Below are 15980 nucleotides of genomic sequence, written 5' to 3'. Positions count from 1 at the left end.
TGCTGTCTCTACTCAAAGGACATGAGGCCAAGGACACAAATGGACATTTACACACCAATGTTTATAGCAGCATTATTAACAATTACCAAGAGATGGAAACAGCCAAAATGTCCATCAACAGACAGTTGCTAAACAAACTGTGACATTTATATAAGATGGAATATTATGCAGCTGTAAGACAGAATACAGTTATGAAGTATGTAACAACATGAATGGACTTTAAGGACATTAAGCTGAGTGTGATTAGCCAGAAACAAAAGGACAAATACTGTATGGTCTCACTGATATGAACTGACATTAGTGAATAAACTTAGAATATTTCCTTGGTAACAGAGACCATCAGGAGATAGAAATAGGGTAAGATATTGGGTAATTGGAGCTGAAGGGATACAGATTGTGCAACAGGACTGAATATAAAAACTCAGAAATGGACAGCACAATATTACCTAACTGTAATTATGTTAAAACACTGAATGAAGCTGCATATGAGAATGATAGAGGGAGGAGGGCTGGGGCATAAATGAAATCACAAAGAAAGATAGACTATGATAAAGATTGAGATGGTGTAATCTAGGAATGCCTAGAGTGTTTAATGATAGTGACTAAATGTACAAATTTAAGAAATGTTTTTGCATGAGGAAGAAGAAAAGAATGTCATTACTGCAGTGTGCTGAAAATAGATGGTACTTAATATTTTAAAATTTCAACTAATGTGTGAGACTAAAGCAAAAAATGTTTATTTGGTACAAATCTATACTTTGACTAGTGCATCTCCTAATATAACTTATGTCTATAGTTGCTTGAACACCTTAAGTACATGGAACTTTGTATAGGAAATGAGATTTTGTTGGTTTGTCCAGGTGATGCCCTGATGAATTCCAGAGTGATTTGATCAGTGAGTGGAAAAGTATTTGCAAAGTCCCCTTTGGGGAATGGTGAGAATGGGGGAAAACTCAACTTCCCCAAGTTGAATTCTTGATATTCTCACAAGCAATGGGGACAGCCAAAACTATAGGCTGAGCCCCCAGTCTTGGGGTTTGTTCATATGAAACTTAACCCCACAAAGAATAGATCAAGTCTACTTAAAATTTAGGCCTAGAGTCACCCTCAAGAGAGCCTCTTTTGTTGCCCAGATGTGGCCTCTCTCTTCAGCCAACACAACAAGCAATCTCACCACCCTCCCCCTGTCTACGTGGGACATGACTCCCAGGGGTGTGGACCTTCCTGGCAACGTGGGACGGAAATCCTGGAATGAGCTGAGACTCAGCATCAAGGGATTGAGAAAACTTTCTCGACCAAAACGGGGAAGAGTGAAATGAGACAAAGTGTCAATGGCTGAGAGATTCCAAACAGAGTTGAGAGGTTATCCTGGGGGTTATTCTTATGCATTAAGTAGATATCACCTTGTTTCCAAGATGTAATGGAGAGGCTGGAGGGAACTGCCTGAAAATGTAGAGCTGTGTTCCAGTAGCCATGTTTCTTGATGATGATTGTATAATGATATAGCTGTCACAATGTGACTGTGTGATTGTAAAAACCTTGTGTCTGATGCTCCTTTTATCTACCTTGTCAACAGATGAGAGGAATATATGAAATAAAAATAAATAATAAGGGGAACAAATGTTAAAATAGATTTAGTTTGAAATGCTAGTGATCAATGAAAGGGATCAGTAAGGGGTATTGCCTGTAACATTTTTGTTTTTCTGTTTGTTATATTTTTCTGTTGTCTTTTTATTTCTTTTTCTGAATTGATGCTAATGTTCTGGGAAATGATCATGATGATGAATATGCAACTATGTGATGATATTGTGAATTGCTGAGTGTATGTGTTGGGAATGTTTATTTCTTGTAATTTTTTTAAATTAATAAAATTAAAAAAAAATTTAAAAAAGGGAACTTTAATAAATTGCTAGTTTAAGGACAAGAAAATGTCTCAATTAAAGCAAGTCTATAAAAGTGTCCAAATTATGGCACCAACAAGAGGTTACCTTCACTCAGGAAAGGCGAATGAAGTTCAGGGTTTTTTCTCCACTGGAAAGGCATGTGGCGAACATGGTGACTTCTGCTAGCTTCCTCTCCAGACTCCTTGCTTCATGAAGCTCCCCCAGGGGTGTTCTCCTTCTTCATCTCCAGACTTGGGCTGGTGGTCTCTGCAGTTCTGTGTCTCTGCTGCTCTCGTCATTCCCAAGCTTTCTCCAAAATGCTTCTTCTTTTGAAAGATTCCAGTAAAGTAATCAGGACGCACCTGGAATGCGTGGAGTCACATATCCCTCTATTCAAAAGTTAATACCTACAATGGGTCAGTCACATCTCCGTGGAGATAACCTAATCAAGTTTCCAACCTATAGCACTGAATAGGGATTAGAAGAAATGGTTGCCCCCACCAAGGATTGATTAGGGTTAAAACATAACCTAGGGTACATAAATCCTTTCAAAGCAGCGCAGCATCCTTGGGTCTATGATAGCCTCTTGTGAGCAGCATATAGATAGATCATGTTATTTAATCCATTCTGTTAATCTGTGTCTTTTAATTAGTGAGTTTAGTCCTTTAACATTCAAAAGTAATTTGAATGAATTACGTAAAGTAATTCTTGGGTCTAGCATCTTATATCTATAAATACAGATATCAGAGTTTCTTAAATTCTAAATATTGAACACTAACTTAAATACTGTATTGGTTTCCTAAAGCTGTCAGAATGCAATATAACAGAAATGGAACAGCTTTTATGTTTGTATGTTTGTTTGTCAAGATTTACAATGAAACAGCTTTTAAAACGGGTATTTATTAAGTTCCAAGTTTGCGGTTCCATGGCTGTAAAAATGTCTAAACTAAGGCATCCAGAAAAAGATACCTTGGCTCAAGAAATGCTGATGGGTCCAGGACAACTCTGTCATCCATGGCGATGTCTGTTAGCTTTTTCTCCAGGCTTCTCATTTCAAAAGGCTTCCCTGAGGTCATTTTCTTTCTTCATCTCCAAAGGTCTCTGGCTGCAGGGGCTCTGTTGCTCTTTCCAAAATGGTTCTCTCTTAAAGGACTCCAATAAGTGACCCAGCTGGAATGGGTGGAGACATCTCCATGGAAACCACCTAATCAGCAGGTCCCAGACACAATTGGGTGAGTCACATCTCCATGAAAACAACTTAATCAAAAAGATCCCACCAAACAAATTGACCAGGATTAAAGAACATGGCTTTTCAGGGGTACATAGCAGTTGCAAACTGGTACAAATGCCATTTGATTAGCTTTCAAAACTGAACATTCTCAAAATATCAAGTAAAAAGTTATCACAAGTATCAACTTTGCTATAGTAATGGCGCATGTTACTGAATATTTTCAAACTTTGGATTTCAGGAAAATATAAACATACAAATGTTTTTACAATTAATATATGAAAATCTTAACTACCAAAAATACATATCTTGGTTAGCTTATCCATAAGCATATTAAATAAAATATAATTATAAAGCCTGTGTTTATACAGTAAATTTCATAAACCAATTTAAAAATTAAGGCATACCAGTAAAAAATCTAGAGGAATAGCTATCAGAGTTTCTGGGAGTCTAGATATTAAACCCTAACTTAAATACCATTTATTAGCTATCAAGACTGCATATATTATCAATCCCGATGGTGTTCTTTAGGGTTAACAGGGATGGTTTTGGTTGGGATTTGGCAAACTGTGTCTTATTAGTTAGGGTTCTCTAGAGAAATAGAACCAACAGGAGATACCTGTAAATATGAGATTTATAAAAGTGACTCGCCCAGCTGTGGGTATGCAAGAGTCCAAAATCTGCAGGGCAGGCCGCAAGCTGGCAGCCTTGATGAAGGTCCCCAGGAACTCCCTAGGAGAGGCCGGCTGGCTGAAGTGGAGAGAGAGAGAGTGTCTCTTCTGAATTGTCCTTAAAAGCCTTCAGGGGATTATCTTAAGATTCACTTATTGCAGAAAATATTCCCTTAGCCCACTGCAGATGTAATCAGCCATGGGTACAACCAACATGCTCGTGATTTACGTCCACAAAATGTCCTCACAGAAATGATAGGCCAGTGCTTGCTTGACCAGACAAATGGGCACCATCGCCTAGTCAAGCTGACAAATGAACCAACGTCACACTGAGGAAATGAACAATGTCTAGCTGAAGCTTGCATAAGAGAAGCCTTCAGAATAGCCTCTCAACTCTATTTGAACTCTTTTAGCCACTGATACCTTATTTTGATAATTTCTTTTCCCCCTTTTGGTCAGGAATGTGTTGTTGATCCCATGGTGCCAGGCTCATCCCTGGGAGTCATGTCCCATGTAGGGGGGAGGGTAATGATTTTCCTTGCAGATTTGGGCTTAGAAAGAGAGTCCACATCTGGGCAACAAAAGAGGTTTTCTGGAAGTAACTCTGAGGCATAACCATAGATAGGCTTGGCTTCTCCACTATAGAAATAAGCTTCATAAGAGCAAGGCAGGGTGGGAATCTTATCTTTAAGTTTCTGCCATTTAAAAGCAGATAAGTATGGAGAGTTAGGGTGAAGAGGAATACAAAAGAATGTGTTTTTTAAGATTTAGGACTGAAAAGTTGAAGGCAGCCAGGGGCTATTTGGTGAGCTCACCCTGGGATGCCTTCATCCTATAAGGATGGGTTTATTTGCTTAATGATTTCCTTTAGGATGCTTAGAAGCCTTGATTTAGTGGAGCTTTTAGTGGCAAACAAGGGCTAAACATTAGCCAGGTTTACTAGTCTTGCGGTGCCCCTAAGAAGTGAAGATTTTTTCCTAGAAGTGGGTGGGGCATTCGGGGACCATGAGAAATTGATGGGACTGGATGCCCTTGAGTCTACAAAGGAGAGAGGTAGTAAAGATTTTAGTTTTGGCTTTACTGTCAATTCCCATAACTAGGCAAGTCTGGGTGGAGGTAGGCCCAGAAAAGCAGTTTAGGTCAGAATGGCTCCAGTGTTGATTAAGAAATTAATAATTTTACCTGTCACATTGAGTGCCACCCTGGGCTCCTCTAAGTTGGTCAGATGTGAAGTCATCAGAACCATACCTGGCCTTGGGCACCCTAAGTTGTCTTCACTTGCCATGAGCAGGGCTCAGGAGCCTGTCCTCCCCTGCCTTTGGGAGACAGTGCAGTCCCTGAGCCTGAAGCCCATGTTGGTGGCACTGGGCCAGGCCCTTGTGAGTCCCAAGGTCGAGGGATGTCCTTGTCTCGAGGTTTCTGGCACTTTTTTTTTTCGCCGGTGGCCCTCTGACTCACAGTTGAAGCAAGGCCCTTGAGGCTGGAGCCGTGATTTTGATGACCTTGAGGGGACAGGGTGCTGTTAACAGCACCTGCAACGAGCGGAGCCTGATCTCTGTTGTTTTTGCTTACCTGTCTTTACCTTCTCCTCCTCCTCAGCCTTGTTTCGATTGTTGAAATTAGAAAAGGCAGTTTTTAATAAGCCATTAGTGGCAGTTTTTGCAGCTTTCTCCAAATGTTGTTTTTGCTTACCTGTCTTTACCTTCTCCTCCCCCTCAGCCTTGTTTCGATTGTTGAAATTAGAAAAGGCAGTTTTTAATAAGCCATTAGTGGCAGTTTTTGCAGCTTTCTCCAAATGTTAGGGGCAGAGTGGCTGATGTAATGAGTGCCCAGCAAAACTGGACTTGCCTGGAAATCTGGGTTTATATTAGTATACCTTTTTGGGGCTTCCACTAACTTCCTTTGGAACAGAGCCAGGTTTTCTTTTTTTCCTGAGTGATTTCCCTTAGTTTATTACAATTAACTGGCTTGGTGGTACATTTTCTTATGCCTTTTAATAAACAGGTATTTTTCTATTAATGGAAATTGAGAAATAGGCATAATACAAGCTATACGTCCTTCTCAGGTCCTTGACTTAGAGAGCTATTAATATCTGGGCATAGGAAATTTTCGACTACTTTCCCTGTCTTTTGTATACTGGATGACGGTACTGTAATTGGGAGTCCCACTGGAGGGTTATGCTTCCCTAACTTTTAGTTAATAGAAGAGAAGCTGTATATTTGGTTGCAATGTGTTTTAATAGAGACTAAATGAAGATTTGGGGAGGGGCTATTTTAAAAGAAGATTCTTTAAAATATTTGCTTCTTTCCATGAAGAAGTTAGGAAGAAGTTCTTTGACAGTTCTCCTGGGCATAACAATTTTCAAGAACCCTTTATGGGTTTGTCCTGATATAAAACCATAAAAGCTTCATGTAAGGAATTTCTTGCCACTTTCTTTCCTTTTTTTTTAATGTGGGCAGGCACTGGAAAGCAAACCCAGGTCTTTGGCATGGCAGACGAGAACTCTGCCACTGAGCCACCATTGCCCGCCCTCTCTCCCTCTTTTAAAAGAGATGTAATTATAAGATAAGGTTATAGCTGATCATCCTATTTGTGAGCTAACCTTGGCTGTCTTCCAGGTGACATTGCAGTATTGTAGTAGAAAATAAGCTGTTTCCTTTTTAGCTCTGTGGTGGGAAGATCATTCCAATTTTGTAGTCAGCTAGAGTACAGGGAGCACTACCCATTTTTAAGGAAAAGAGAAAAAGGCAGATTTCCATACTGGTGCCCAGTGTCCTGGGTCACCGGCCTGGTCTTCCAAACGCTGATCCCTTAGACCTATAGGATCAGACTCCCTGTCCCCAGGTGTCCCTGGGATCCTTGAAAACTGGTGCCATCTTGAAGCTGCTGAGCTGACCCACTTGTCTTCCTGGGTGTCTGTGCTCTTAACTTACTGCCTAGATTACTGCTTAAGAGAAGAGAAAGGATTTGCTATAAACAAAGACATTTTAGGAAGGGGATTTCCCAGGCGCCAGCCCCAGTGTTGTTGTGATTGAGCTGGAGGGAAAGAACATGTAGCAAGGAAATTTGGCTCCTTTTAAGAACCTATAGTATGATTTTCATTCAATTAGAAGGCAATTTAGGTATGGTCATATTGTAGGACAGGGCCAGGAGTGAGGCTTTTTCCATTCGTTACAGTGCAGATCTTTTTCAAGAAAATGAATGCACACCGAAGAGCCTATTCTCCCCAGCTAATGGTTTCTTCCTGCACTGGGCAACACCTCTAAGAGGGCTAATAGCAGAACATGCTGGGACTCGAGATGTAGTAGCAGACAAAGAGATGGAAGGAGCCAGAGAGAAAAAAAGTGAAGAGTTGTTCACCAGAGTGACAACACAAATGAGCAGAGAGCAATTTTGAGATGAATGGAGGGCTTCCTGGTTCCGCTCTCTCAGGCTTAACTTACTCCAATCAGGATAGCTGAGGCTTTCGCTTAGCCTGCAAACCTCATTTTTGGCTTTCAGGGGAAGAAACTCCCTTTGGAAAGTCCCCGGTTTCCTTAGGCCTAAACCAGAGGTGGCTCCCCAGAATGTTCAAGACAACACCTTGTTTGGTTCAAGAATCCTTAGCCCAGAATTATGTGTTACAAAAGATGGGATGTCTCAGAAGGCATTGAAAGGCATACAGAGGAGAATGGAGATGCTCTGGAGGTATGGAAAGAACCTCATCAGGGAAGAGGTTCAGCAGGAAGAAGGGTTTGGATCCCCAGAGGGGAGAAAAGAGAGAGTGGGGGATATCTCAGAGAGCTGAGGAGGGAAGGAGAGAGAGAGAGATAGGGGGGCTCGATCTGGCTTCTTTTGGACTCCTGCTGGATGTGGGGAGAAGCCCCCAGTCAGACCCCAAGGGTCGTAGGGATCACTGTCGCCCTGAGCCTCCTCGGACCTACACGGTGTAGAGCTCGGCTCCTACCGCCTCAAAGGAAGGAGTTAGAAGCTCAGAGTGAACTGAGTTTATGTCCTGGGGGAATCAGAGTCCCTAGATTCCTAGAAACAGAGGTCAAGCGAGTGGCGAAACCTCAGAATGCTGAGGAGAGAGAGAGGAACAGGGAGAGAGCCAAGTGAGAAGAAAAAAGTGAAAGCACACGGTCAAGCTTCCCAGTCAATAGCCATGACTTACCAGTCCACGCGGTCAGGGAGAAGTGTCTCTTGGCTGGCTTGCCAAAATATGTTGCCGGATTTTGGCTTCCAAGTTTTTGGCTATGCCACGAGAAAGAATTCAAGGGCTTAGCACAGCATAGAGTAAGCAGGTAGAAAATTTGTTAGGTACACATGTGAGAGAACATGCAGGCACTCTTGCAAAGACAGAGGTGAGAAAGGCGAGAGGCCCCGGCATTGTGGAGCAGTTTGCTTTTATAGATCAATTTTACTAACTTCTCCTCCCCTTTCCTATTCAGGGCTTTTCTCTTCTCCAAGGTGGTGCCTGGCGGCAGACAGAGCACTGGGGTGGGTTGGTCGGCTCCACCCTTCGCCATAGGTGACTCGCTCAGGTGGGGTCATTTGGCTCCAGGTGGGTTGGCTGTGCCGGGTGTTTCCCGTAAATGGATAGCCACCTGGCAGGGTGTCTGTGGGGACGTGGGCCCTTTTGACCTTGATTAACCGTCCTTGCCCAAGGGCTTCTCTCCCCTCTAAGGTTCCTGTTCTAGCCTGCCTTCATCCGAACTGCAATAATTCTGACAGTTTTATAGTATTAAAAGATGGGCAGGTTTTAGGATAATGAGCATAATGGTTCCATATGATGTAATTAGAGGTGATTTAATTATTGAGTGTGCACAGATTGATTATATGCTTAGTCACAGAGCATATGTAAGAAAATGGTGACTTTAATATGACGATGGGTATGATTTTTAGTATTATAATGAGGTATTGGTCATTTATAGGTTAAAGTCTAAGCTACTGCACATGTCAGGCAGGCCCATTTTAGTTGGATCCAGTTTTGGTTGTCAAGATAACTTTGGAATTGGGGTGGGTTAGCTCTGCACTGATCCAAGGCCCTTCATTAATAAACATTAGAGGCTGATTTTAGTGATCATAAAACTCCAAAGTAAAACAGCAACAACAAAAAATGGATAAAATGGGTAAAAGTGAGGGTCAGTTATAAAGGTTTTACAATCACAAGGGCACAGATAAAAGCTATGCAGTCATTGTCAGAGATCAAGGTGGTTGGGTTATAGTTCAGAGATTTCAGGTATTTCCCTCTGTCTACTCCAATATAACCAGAAAGCAAAAAGAAATATCTAAATAATGATTAGCAACTATAATCATCCCTTAAATCATAACTTCTCAGTTACAATTCCACAAGACAAAGATTTATGTCTAATTTCATCACTAGTAGAGATCCAGTGTCTGGCACATAGCTGCAGCTCAATCTGGTAAATGAATAAATTCGGGAGCCTTTTGTGGGAAATAAGAGAAAGGGCCATTGTGATAACATATAAAGAGCACATTCTCGGGGCCAGGCATTGTGTTAAACTCAATTACCATCACTGTCCCCATTTTACAGATGAGGAAACTGAGACCCAGATGGACTGAATGCCTTGCCACAGGCCACAGACCTAGGAAGTGGCAGAGCATAGTCAAAACCTGGCAGCTTAGCCACTGTGTGAGGGGAGGGGGAGATAGTTGGGAACCCTAGGTCAAGGCCCTGCAGGGGACCCAGGCAATGACATAACTACTTGGATTTCACTCCTGTCCTATTCAGCCACAAACCACCTGCAAAATCTGCTACACACAGCAGCTTTGTGTTAGGGGGACTTTGGGGAAAATAAAGTGGGGGTGGTAGTAGGAGCCCCTGGTAAGGGCGGGAGATGAGGTATGAGGGTGGGGGGGGGTATTATTTGAATTACAGAAGAAAGGATGAACCTCAGAGGGTTGGGGGAGAATCAGCTATTCAACCAACACTGATTGCATACTGTCTGTATGCCAGGGGCCAATGGCCCAGCCTCTTTGCTAGTCTCTGCGCCTTGAGTCCCTTTTCCTCAAATCCCTTCTTTTATCTATCCCTCTACTCCAAGGCCCAAGGGAAGTCCCCTGGGTGGGGGTGGGTGGGGGTGATGGCAAGTCCACAGAAAGCTTCCCTGGTACCGAGTTAAAAGAATATGCTGGTTGTGGAATTATAACCCATACCAAACCCTGAAATCTTTTCCACAACTAATTGTTGTGCTGTGCTTTGAAATTTATTGCTTTTTTGTATATATGTTATTTTTCACAAAAAAGAAAAAAAGTTGATTGTGATAAGACGATATTTATTCCTTCCAGCCTTCTCTATTTTGGAACAGCTGGAAGGAAAAATCTAAGATGATGGTATAGTAGCCTATGACAAACTCTGATATTTGTCCAGTAAACTACTTGTTGAAGAGTGTTTTAGAAACTATTGCTTTTTTCTTTCTTTATTTGTATCTATGTTGTATTATACAATAAAAAAAGAGAATATGCTGGACAAGTACAGATTATTTAAAAATATTATTAATCTGGGCTGGGTAGTCAGAGGTGACTGAGAAAGGACGAGAATCTTGGCAGGGAGGGGGCTTGAGAGAAGCCCTGGAAGCAGGCTAGGAGTGGGATCATTCTTATGTCCTAAGTCCAGATGGCCTGGAGTGCCAGGATGGACCAGAAATTTGTGTAGTTCAGATAGGAAGATAGACCTGGGGGAGCGAGAACAGAGGGGGAGAGACAAAGTTCACCAGCCCCAACCAAGTCCTGACCCAAACCCAGTCACATCCTTTACTATCTGTTCAGCCCCATCACCAAATCCATCCCTAAACCCAAACCCAGCACTTTTCCCTACACTTCCCTAACCTATCTTCAAACCCAAGTCTAAACCATTCCCTATACTGGACCCCAAACCCAACTCCAAACCCATCCACATGCTGTCTCAAGTCCCACGCCCCATCCTCAACATCCTCTCCTCCCTAACCCATTCCACCACCTCAGTCCCATCTCCCTACCTAACCCTGCCTGTACTCCCACCCCCTTCCCAACTTCATCCCATCCCATCTGCCTCTGCATCCATGAATCTTACCCCATTCCCATCTTGCATTTCCAACCCCCATCCCAACCCCAGACCAGTAATCAGGAAGAGGAATATGCCAGTCCACGCCAGGTAGAAGCTGCACCCAAGCCTGTAGGTCATGCCTTCCTGTAGGTACTCCTGAGCCTGCAGCAGGTAGAACAGGACACCCAAAATCATACTGGTCACTGTGGGGGCACAGAACAGGTGTCAGGAGGCTGAGAACCAGATGTGGGAGGACCCCTGCTGATGGTCATGTGGCTGCCTAGCTCTTGCTCATTCTTCCCCCATTTTCTGTAACTACCTCCAGACCTTTTACCCCTGCTCCCAGGCAGGAAAGTGGGCTCCTGACAATGTGATGGTAGAAGGCAATGGGAGTGTGAGTCCTGGTCTTTGAACAAATGTGGTGATGTCCAAAGCCACAGGCTTTGGGGACCAATTTAGGTGCTCATTCTACCTCTGCTTCTTACCTTGGTGTAGCCCTTCCATCTCGCTGAGATTTAGTTCCTCGTCTATAAAGTAGGCATAACCATAGGACCACTTTCCTTGGGTTGTCATGAGATTGGCATAATTCCTGGTACACAGTGAGGCCTCAAGAGATGAGACTGACTGTCACATTACTGGGTCTTTAACTTGGGTCTTCTGAAGCAGTGGATACGGAACTCGGTCACTCTGGACATGTTAACTTTAGTTTGAAGTGTATCAAATTAAAGGAAAAGGCTTTTGTTTTCTAGATAGTGGAGTTCAGGATAGTGAGGTTTAGGTAATGGGATTTTCTTTTGTTATTGGAAAATGGTATAGGAGATATTTTTTGTTTAATAGAAAGGAGGAGTGAGCAAAAATGATTTCTTACAGAAAAATGTCCTATTTTTGATATCATATAACCGAGCTGTTTTCTACCTTTTGTCCTTATATTTAAAACAATTAGGAAGAGCTGTTCAAGAAACTGGATAAGTACCAGTTACTAACAAGCAAACAGGAGGTTGAGTGTTCTCCGTTCGGCCTTACTATCTATCACTTTTAGAACTATTCTCCGTATGCAATGGAAAGTCATGGCCAGTCACCACAAGGAAACACAATATCCCTCATTTCTAATTAAAATGTTCCTTTTAAAAGCTGAGATTTTAAAATGTAAATAGAAAATGGAACCATTCTAATCAAAATATAAATTCTGACTTATGTGTGTGGGGTAGGAGGATTATCATGGTAAGGACTTGTGCAAAATTAAATAACTACCATCAAGTACCGACATTTTCTAATTCTATCCTTACTACATCTCTATACGGTAGGACATTTTAACTGTATCCTACAGATGAGAAAAGTGCAGCTCTGCAAGAAAGTAACTTGAACAAAGTCACAGAGCAGGTTGGGGGTGGGGTGGGGGTGGGGGTGGGATAGCCTTGTGGATAGGGTTGGAACTGGTGTTGGTGTTGGGTACTGGGTAGAGATGGAAGTTTGTTGGGTGATAAGATGGGGGTTGAGGTTGAGGCTGGTGTTGGGATGGAGATAGGGTTATGGCTGGGAAGGAGATGGGTTGCATTGGGGATGGGGTTGGATGGGGATAGATTAGAGATTGGGGAGAGTATGGAGTTGGGGATGGGTTGGGGTGAGTTTTAGGTAATGGGATAGGATTGTGGTCAGGGATGTGATTAGGAATTGAGAAGAAAATGGGGTTGGAGATGGACTGGGATTGAAGTTGAGGTTCACAGCTGATAGGGTTGGGTTGAATTTGAAACTAGTGTTGAGAATAGTTAGGCATGGGGTTTAGTTGGGGGCTGAGCTTTGTGAAGGCATTGGGGATGGTAATGGGGATGCTTTGGAGATTGAAAAGAAGATAGAATTGGAATGAGGTTGCAATAGGGATGGATAGCAGGAAAGGGATATGGAAGAGTTTGAGATTCATTGGTGATGGAGATGGGAGTTGAAGTTGAGGCTATTGTTGGGGCTTGGGATGAGGTCAATTTGGGGTTAAGATTTTTTATTGGGATGGAGTATAGATTAGGATGGAGATAGGGTGAGGATTAGGGATGAGGTAAGGATGGGGAGGTGTTGGGTATCATCTTGGGCTTCAGGCAAGGTTTTCCTTGCTCTGGTTCTAAGGGAAGGATCCCAGTGCCATGCCTGTCAGGGTGCTGGCGACGAAGAAGAAGAAGTCCGTCATGGGTGAGTTGGAGCTGTTAAAGAAGATGGTGTTTATGAAGGCAATGCAAAGGCAGAGACTGGTGAGGCTGGAGATGAGGAAAAAGGTGCAGGAAAAGTCCAGCAGGTCTGGGGAAGGAAGAAAATCAGTATCATCAAGATTGGCCCTCAGGCACTGAGCATGGGGGAAAAGTCATAGGTGAGGCTGGGAATGTTCTCAGACCCCTCTCTTGAAAAATATCCACCCCCCACTCTAAGAAATTTGAAACTGGGGCTCAAGAGAAGGATTATTAAGCCAGCTACTCATTTCTGAGTCAGTGAGTACAAGCTTTTGGACAGTGAGAAGAGGGATGAGCTTTGAGGAACCAGTGAGGACGGGTTCCCTGGGGTGAAAAACCCCAAGTGTAGGGTGTCAGGTCTTAGGATTAGGGAAGACTGAAGGATAGGACTCATGTAGCTGAGGACTCCAGGGCAGTGAGAACAGTCTTGGGGCGGTGAGGACCATTCTGGCTCTGAAGGACAGTTGGATACCTGGGGCAGGAAGGACCATTCCAGGACAAGGAGGAGCCATTCTCCACGAGGAGAAGAGATCACTGGGTCCCAGGGGTGTTGAGGGTGGGGCAAGCCTTACAAGCATTCTGGTCATACTCATGCAGGCAGGAGATGTCAGGGCATGGCACGAAGAACATAGTAGTGATGGGGATGGTCTGGGGGCCAGCAGGGTCCCCCACGGGCCTCAGTGGCACCTCGAAGTGGATCCAGGGCTGGCCCAGAATCATGACACCGATGATTGCCAGGCCAGCCAGGCTCAGCACCAGGCCCAGCAGGCGGCTGATCTTCTTGGCCTCGAGCAGCAGCCGGCAGCCCACGGGCAGCAGAGAATAGCTGTGGCTGCCATAACTGTGAGACCTGCAGCAGACCGCCCACCACCAGCGTCAGCTTCTAGCCCAGCTGCCCAGCCTGGCCACCCCATGTCCAGCCGCCAGGCCCTGTCACACCCTGTCTAGCCTTCAGCCCCTAATCTGTCTCTCCCTTCACCCTCCAGAACTCTGCATCCCTCAAGTCTTGCCTCTAGCACTTGCTCTCCTAGGTCCAGCTTCCAGGCTTCCTTGCCCTCCAAATTCAGTTCTAGGCTCTAGCACCTCCAAATACAGTCTCCAGCCTGAAGCGTAGTTCCAGCCACTATACTGTACCCTGCCAGGATTAGCCTCTAGGTTCAGCTTCCAAGCCCTGTCACCTGTAAGCCCACCCTCCAGGCTCTGTTGCACTAGGCCATGCTTTCAGTCCCTGACTCTTTGGCTGTTCCCTTCCCCCAGAAGCCCAGAACATGACCTGTGGCCTGGACCCTGCCTCTTACCAGGTAGAACTGGTCCCAATGGAACTGCCTGATTTGGGGTTCTGGATATTGTCATCTGGTTTAATACCGATGTGATGGGAGTTGTGCCCAGAGTCTTTTAAACTCTCCTGGGAGCTCCAGATAATTGAATCCACACCTTTGACATTGGTCTTGAGGTTGTCCATAATTGATGGGGAGACGGCGACATTGTCCTGAGTACTTAAGTGGGCACTCTGGGTTGTGGGTGGGAAACTCTGGATATTGGTGACGCTACTATGGAAACCTAATGGCAAAGTTTTGATATAGCCTAGGGGGCTATGAGTAATTGATGGAGGATTTTGAATATTGATGTGGTAAGTTTGGAAAGGAAATAATGCATCTTGGATACTGACCTGGCGGCTGTGGGTGACCAGTGGAGATTCTTGGATACTGACCCGGTGACTGCGGGCAATTGGCAAAGGCTCTTGGATACTGACCCGGTGACTGCGGGCAATTGGCAGAGGCTCTTGGATACTGACCCGGCGACTACGGGTAATTGGTGGACGGTCTTGGGTGCTGGTATGGGGTTCACTGAGAGCTGATAGAAGCAAATGTGGCTGGGTGTCCTGGTGGTCAGATTGGGGCCCCTGGGACATGAGGAGTGGCAGGGCAGGGCCAGTCCCCAGATACGCTCAATAGCCTGCCAACCGCCTCAGCCACTCCTGCCCGGTTCCTCCATGGTCACCTGAAAGCTGGTTTGTCTCTTTGTGGGGTTCAGGCTCTGTCTCTTGGGGTTTGGATCTCTCCGTCCCTTCTATGTTTCTTGCTCTCTCTTGTCTGCAGGCAGGTCTCAGGGATTCAGTCTGACCTGAAGCTGGGGGCAGGGGGAAGTTCCATGACAGTTGGAGGGGTTCCAGGAGGTTGGGACGCTGGCCATGGACTCCAACTCTCCAGCCCCACGTGAGTGACTTGGGCGCTGGGTTCGGGCCAGGGAGGACTTAGTGTGGGATCTGGGCAGGGTCAGGATTGTATCAAGGCTGGGTCATAGAGGGGTATTGGCAGGACCAGAGTGGGGTTAGAGGGTCAGGGAGGGGTCAGGATGGAGACAGAGCAGAGTCAGAGAGAGAGAGCAGAGCTGGTCAGGTCTAAGCGAATTTTAACAATTTCTGGAAGCCCTGGAATCTGAACTTCTACTTCCCTCCTCTCACCCACCTCTGTACCCCACCCCCTCCCAGGGCCTTCTCAATTAATTTCATCCTTTTATTCCATTCTCAGGTTCCATGTCTCTCCTTTTTCTCTTTCTTTCTTCCTTGTCTCTGTCTCCTTTCAACTTTTTCCTGAGACTTCAGGGACCCAGAGAAGATCTCAGCCTGCTTCTTGCCTTCCAAAGCTTCCAATCTGGAATTGGGGAGGGGAGGCAGACCCAGCCATTGCTCGCCAAAGTCTCAGGAGAGCTCAGCAGGGCCCAGGAACCCAAGGAGTATGTGCGACTCTCCTGTGGGTCGGCAGTGGCAGCTTTTCAAATACTATTCCCCATGCATTCTTTTTTTTTTTAAATAAAGATTTTAAAAATTTATTTATTTTTTATTTATGATATATAACCACATACAAACACAAACATTATCATATGATCATTCTATTCTTAGTATATAATCAATAACTCACCCTATCATCACATAGTTGTATAATCATCATGATCATT

At 44.4% G+C, this 15980-nt stretch overlaps 2 protein-coding genes across 15 annotated transcripts in view; one reads left to right on the top strand and one right to left on the bottom strand.

Annotated features, from left to right (window-relative positions):
* Nucleotides 1–10188: 10188 nt before the first annotated feature.
* LOC143658747 (uncharacterized) lies at nt 10189–15290 on the bottom strand. 6 transcript variants are annotated; one of them, XM_077130993.1, is made up of 5 exons: nt 14321–15290; nt 13595–13872; nt 12946–13092; nt 10837–10971; nt 10189–10459 (listed from the first exon to the last, which is right to left on the bottom strand). In XM_077130993.1, the coding sequence occupies exons 1-5, from the start codon at nt 14932–14934 to the stop codon at nt 10392–10394; spliced, it is 1242 nt and encodes a 413-aa protein (XP_076987108.1). In that variant the 5' UTR covers nt 14935–15290; the 3' UTR covers nt 10189–10391. The 6 variants fall into 6 exon arrangements, with proteins under 6 accessions (XP_076987108.1, XP_076987107.1, XP_076987106.1 ...); XM_077130992.1 differs by having other exon boundaries at nt 10931–11012; nt 14321–15288; XM_077130991.1 differs by having other exon boundaries at nt 10881–10971; nt 14321–15288.
* LOC143658779 (uncharacterized) overlaps nt 14868–15980 on the top strand; it is a 77502-nt gene continuing 76389 nt past the window's right edge. For 8 of the 9 annotated variants that reach the window (XR_013163302.1, XR_013163300.1, XR_013163303.1 and 5 more), the window contains exons 1-2: nt 14871–15033; nt 15122–15238. Coding sequence is in view for 1 of the 9 variants with exons in the window: in XM_077131064.1 (XP_076987179.1) it covers nt 15214–15238 (25 nt within the window). In the remaining 8 variants the exon portion in view is untranslated. Of the gene's footprint in view, nt 15034–15121; nt 15239–15980 lie in introns of all 9 variants that reach the window. The other variant, XM_077131064.1, reaches the window with a different exon arrangement.

Source organism: Tamandua tetradactyla, chromosome 16, assembly GCF_023851605.1.
Source record: "Tamandua tetradactyla isolate mTamTet1 chromosome 16, mTamTet1.pri, whole genome shotgun sequence".
Classification (NCBI taxonomy): Eukaryota; Metazoa; Chordata; class Mammalia; order Pilosa; family Myrmecophagidae; genus Tamandua; species Tamandua tetradactyla.
Note: the sequence above shows the minus strand (reverse complement) of the source record. Positions and strands in the feature narration are given on the sequence as shown.